At 46.9% G+C, this 5,639-nt stretch overlaps 1 protein-coding gene across 1 annotated transcript in view; it reads right to left on the reverse strand.

Annotated features, from left to right (window-relative positions):
- The window catches only part of RILPL2 (Rab interacting lysosomal protein-like 2), a 20,278-nt gene that overhangs the window by 3,058 nt on the left and 11,581 nt on the right, over positions 1-5,639 (reverse strand). Inside the window, exon 3 of the mRNA XM_011964540.1 lies at positions 2,549-2,662. Within this exon, the coding sequence (XP_011819930.1) occupies positions 2,549-2,662 (114 nt within the window). The remainder of the gene's footprint in view (positions 1-2,548; positions 2,663-5,639) is intronic.

Below are 5,639 nucleotides of genomic sequence, written 5' to 3' on the forward strand. Positions count from 1 at the left end.
GGGATTACAGGTGTAAGCCACCGTGCCCGGCCTATTTTTATTTTTTTGAGACAGAGTCTTGTTTTGTTGCCTAGGCTGGAGTGCAGTGGTGCAATCTCAGTTCAATTGCAACCTCTGCCTCCTGGGCTGAGGCGATTCTCGCGCCTCAGCCTCCCGAGTAGCTGGGATTACAGGCATCTGCCACCAGGCCTGGCTAATTTTTGTATTTTTAGTAGAGACAGGGCTTCACCATGTTGGCCAGGCTGGTCTCGAACTCCTGACCTCAGGGGATCCTCCCACCTCAGCCTCCCAAAGTGCTAGGTTTACAGGCGTGAGCCACCGCGCCCGGCCGAGTTTGACTCTTGATTCCATTTCCCGGGCATCACTGTGTGCAGCAGGAAACATTCTGGAAAGGGGTTTTTCCTGCTGAAGATTCCAAGTAGCCCAAAATTAAGGGCGAATGAACTTAGGAGGTAAATAGATGCGGCTTCAGGTCTGAGTTTCACCACCACCAACCCGCTGTGTAACCTTTGCAAGTCACTGATCTTCTCTCTCAGTTTGCCCATCTGTAAAACGGACCTCCTGAGTAGATGTTTACTCAGCTCAGTGTCTGGCACATAGAAATCACTAAGTGGGAGCTATGGTGAATCTTTTTTTTTTTTTTTTTTTTGAGACAGGGTCTCACTGTCGCTCAGACTGGAGTGCAGTGGCACCATCTTGGCTCACCTCAACCTCCCCCTCCCAAGCTCAAGTGATTCTCCTGCTTCAGCCTCCTGAGTAGCTGGGATTACAGGCGCATGCCACTACCACCCAGCTAATTTTTGTATTTTTTAGTAGTGTCAGGGTTTCACCATGGTGGCCAGGCTGGTCTCGAACTCCTGACCTTAAATGATCCAGTCATCTCGGCCTTCTGAAGTGCTGAGATTACAGGTGTAAGCCACTGCACCTGGCTTAGCTATGGTGAATCTTAAAGTATAGGGAATTATCTTTTCCTTTCCCCAGTCCTGCTTTATCTCCTCAAACCAACAGCCTCTGAGTAATATTGGGAAGAAAACTGCTATTTCCTTGCCCACCATACTGAGCTCACATGAACCACTGCCCCCAGAGGAAGAACCATGACTTTGCTCTCCGGAAGCTACATGCCTGGCTGCCTCTTCCTTTGGTTCTTTCCGGAGCTGCTGCTGCTGCTGCTGCTGGGCCAGAGGTGTTCTCCCCTGTGCTCCTGCCCTTTGCCCTCTGCCCCCTGCTCCCTCCCAAGATCCTCAAGGTCCTGTCCCTGAGAAAGAAGGCCTGGGTTATTCCTTTTTCTTTTTCAAGTCTCACTCTGTCCCCCAGGCTGGAGTGCAATGGCACGATCTCAGCTCACTGCAACCTTCACAATAATCACCTCGTTATTATCATTTTTGTTTTCTTTCTTTTCTTTTATGTTTCTTTTCTTTCTTTTCTCTCTCTTCTCTTTCTCTCTCTTTCTCTCTCTCTCTCTCTCTCTCCTTCCTTCCTTCCTTTTTTTCTTTTTCTTTTTTTTTTTTTTGAGATAGAATCATGCTCTGTTACCCAGGCTGGAGTGCAGTGATGTGATAATAGTGATAATACCTTACTGTAGCCTTGAACTCCTGGGCTTAAGTAATCCTCCAGTCTCATCCTCCTGAGTAGCTGGGACCACAGGTGCAGGACACCACACCCAGCTAACTTCACTTGATCTCAGCCGAAAGACTGACAAATGATACCAGCTAATTTAAAATAAATAAATAAATAAATAAATAAATTTGGCCAGGCTCAGTGGCTCACGCCTGTAATCCCAGCACTTTGGGAGGCTGAAGCAAGTTGGTCACAAGGAGTTCAAGACCAGCCAGACTAACATGGTGAAACCTCATCTCTACTAAAAATACAAAAATTAGCCAGGCATAGTGGTGCATGCCTGTAATCCCAGCTACTCAGTAGGCTGAGGCAGGAGAATTGCTTGAACCCGGGAGATGGAGGTTGCAGTGAGCTGAGATTGTGCCACTGCACTCCGGCCTGGGCGACAGGACGAGACTCCGTCTCAAAAAAAAAAAAAACATTTTTTTTTGGTTGACATGGGGTCTCACTTTGTTGTCCAGGCTAGTCTCAAACTCCTGGCTTCAAGTGATCCTCTTGCCTCAGCCTCCTGTAATCTCTGTTGAGATTATAGGTGTGAGCCATGCACCCAGCCTGGTCAAACATCACAGGGAGGCAGTAGCGTGTAGAAGCCAGATTTCCTTGGGTTCCTGACTTCACTATTTACCATCTGTGCGACCTTGGGCAAATTACCTTACCTCTCAGTAGCCATTTCTCCACCTGTAATATAGTATCTACCTTGTAGGGTCACTGTGATGATTCGATGAATATATGCCAAGTGCCTAGGCTACTGCCTGGCAGATATCATTATAATACACTGGCACTGAGTTTTCCCATGAGCTGCAGCACCACAACCGGGCGAGTGGAGGCAGCTCCCCACCTGCCCTGGGCAGCTGGCCAGCCTCTTCTTGCCCCCAACTACTTCCTTGAGTTATTATTCAGCAGGACCGGGGGGCAGCAAGGTGACACTTACAGCTTTTTTATGATTGTCTTCTCCTCCTTGTTCCTGCCAGCATTGTTGGCCCTAGTAACCACAGCATCTTTTTCTCTTCTTCCTCCTGGGCCTTCTCTTGGTGGAATCAGGCCACTGGGAAATGGGGCAAAAAATAAATGGATTATTTTATTACAGACCTTTTTTTTTTGAGTTGGAGTCTTGCTCTGTTGCCCAGGCTGGAGGGCAGTGGCACCATCTCAGCTCACTGCAACCTCTGCCTCCCGGGTTCAAGCAATTCTTCTGCTTCAGCCTCCTGAGTAGCTAGGACTACAGGGGCCCGCCACCATGCCTGGCTAATTTTTGTATTTTTAGTAGAGATGGGCTTCACCATGTTGCCCAGGCTGGTCTCAAACTCTTGACCTCAAGTGATCCATCTGTCTCAACTTCCCAAAGTGCTGGGATTACAGGCATGAACCATTGAGCCTGGCTTTTATTACAGACCTCTTATCTGTGCAGCTCTGAAAATAAAGGGTCTTAATGATGATGATGATTATAGTAATATTATGGTTGAAAGAACTAGAGTCAGAGAAATTCTGTTTAAAATTAGAATCTTCCCTCTACCTTTCCAATGTGATGCCTCTTATTTCTTTCTCTTACCTAATTGCATTGGCTACTGCTGCAAGCTTCTCAGTTTTCTAGGAACATGATTGTGTATAAATTCTCTAACTTAAGCCTTGGTTTCCTAACCTATAAAATGAGTCTAATAATAGTACCTACCTCAAAGGATTGAGAGATTACGTAAGATAATACATAGTGATTAACATTCAACAAATATTTATTAAGCTACCTACTGTGGTTAATACATATTTTGTCTCTGAATAAAATAGACAAAATATCTTCTCTCAAGTAATCTATATTCCAGTGGGAGAAGGAAACAGTCAATAAAGAAACAAGTAAAATAAAAGTACAAATTGTAAGTCAGATGGTGATAAGAGTTAGATTTTTTTTTTTTGAGACAGAGTTTCACTCTTGTTGCCCAGGCTGGAGTGCAGTGGTGTGATCTTGACTCACCATAACCTCCTCCTCCTGGATTCAAACGATTCTCCTGCCTCAGCCTCCCAAGTAGCTGGGATTACAGGTGTGCACCACCATGCCCGGCTAATTTTTTATTTTTAGTAGAGATGGGGTTTCTTCATGTTGATCAGGCTGGTCTCAAACTCCCAACCTCAGGTGATCCACCCACCTTGGCCTCCCAAAGTGCTGGGATTACAGGCGTGAGCCACCGTGCCTGGCAAGAGCTAGATTTATACTGATTGATACTGCAGTCAGGGAATATTGAGATCTGGCCTGAGGAGGGCCAGAGTATTTCCCTGGACTTGATGTACAGAATTTAGAAGAAGGACGTTTTCTCTTACTCCATTGGGACTGCCAGAAGTCTGATTGCTAAGATTCAGAGGAGGCTTGTCTGTAATGCAAAATAATGAGGCCACGAGCAAAGAAAGGCAAAGAGGAGAGAAAGAGGCACCAAGTCCCTGATTCCAACCATTGCAATGTTTCTTTTTTTTTTTCTTTTCTTTTCTTGTTTTTTTGAGATGGAGTCTTGCTCCATCACCCATGCTGGAGTGCAGTGGCACAATCTTGGCTCACTGCAACCTCTGCCTCCCAGGCTCAAGCGATTCTCGTGCCTCAGCTTCCTGAGCAGCTGAGATTACAGGCATATGCCACCATGTCTGGCTAATTTTTATATTTTTAGTAGAGACGGGGTTTCACCATGTTGGTCGGGCTGGTGTCGAACTCCTCACCTCAAGCGATCTGCTCGACTCAGCCTCCTGAAGTGCTGGGATTCAGGCATGAGGCACTGTGCCCGGCCTTCCTTTTTTTTTTCTTTCTTTTTTTTGAGATAACAGTCTCTCTGTAACTCAGGCTATAGTGCAGTGGCATGATCACAGCCCACCGTAACCTTGAATTCCTGGGTTCCGGTAATCCTCCCACCTCAGTCTCCCAAGCAGCCGGTATCACAGTCATGCGCCACCATGCCCAGCTAATTTTTTAATTTTTTGTAGAGACGGAGACTCGCTGTGTTGCCTAAGCTGGTCTCGAACTTTTGGCTTCAGCCTCCTGAGTAGCTAGGACTACAGGCGCCCACCACGCCTGGCTAATTTTTGTATTTTTAGTAGAGATGGGCTTCACCATGTTGCCCAGGCTGGTCTCAAACTCTTGACCTCAAGTGATCCATCTGTCTCAGCCTCCCAAAGTGCTGGAATTACAGGCATGAGCCAGTCACTGCACCCAATTCCTTCCCAATTATGTTACCAAAAAATTTCCTTTTGTGTTTAAGCTAGTTTAAATTGGACTTCTGTCACTTGCAACCATAAGAAGCCTGACCAAAATGAAACATTTCCATTATGGCACAGTACAACTCGTCACATCCACTTAGGCGTTTGGTTGCAGTGCCCACTGGTAAATTTATCCCCATGGTGTTGTCCCCTTGCTGTGGACCGAATTGTGTATTTTAAAATTTTTATTTATTTATTTGAGACGGAGTCTTGCTCTGTTGCCCAGGCTGGAGTGCAGTGGCGCGATCTCTGCTCACTGCAAGCTCCGCCTCCCGGGTTCATGCCATTCTCCTGCCTCAGCCTCCCGAGTAGCTGGGACTACAGTCATCTGACACCATGCCCAGCTAATTTTTTGTATTTTTAGTAGAGACAGGGTTTGACCATGTTGGCCAGGCTGGTCTTGAACTCCTGACCTCGAGTGATCTGCCCACCTGGGCCTCCCAAAGTGCTGGGATTACAGGTGTGAGCCATCGTGCCTGGCTGAATTGTGTGTCTTTAATAAAAATTCCTGGCGGGGCTCAGTGGCTCACTGTGTATTTCGTGGCAACTTGAGCTGACAAAGATACCTCTTTCAGCGTGAGAGTGAAAGGGCAGGATTCATACTTCGCCCTCCTTCTTCATAAAAGAGTTTTGCAAAGAGTAGGCTCTTTTTTTTTTTTTTTTGAGACGGAGTCTCGCTCTGTAGCCCAGGCTGGAGTGTAGTGGCCGGATCTCAGCTCACTGCAAGCTCCGCCTCCCGGGTTTACGCCATTCTCCTGCCTCAGCCTCCCGAGTAGCTGGGACCACAGGCGCCC

This window comes from Mandrillus leucophaeus, unplaced genomic scaffold, assembly GCF_000951045.1.
Source record: "Mandrillus leucophaeus isolate KB7577 unplaced genomic scaffold, Mleu.le_1.0 Scaffold7, whole genome shotgun sequence".
Taxonomy (NCBI): Eukaryota; Metazoa; Chordata; class Mammalia; order Primates; family Cercopithecidae; genus Mandrillus; species Mandrillus leucophaeus.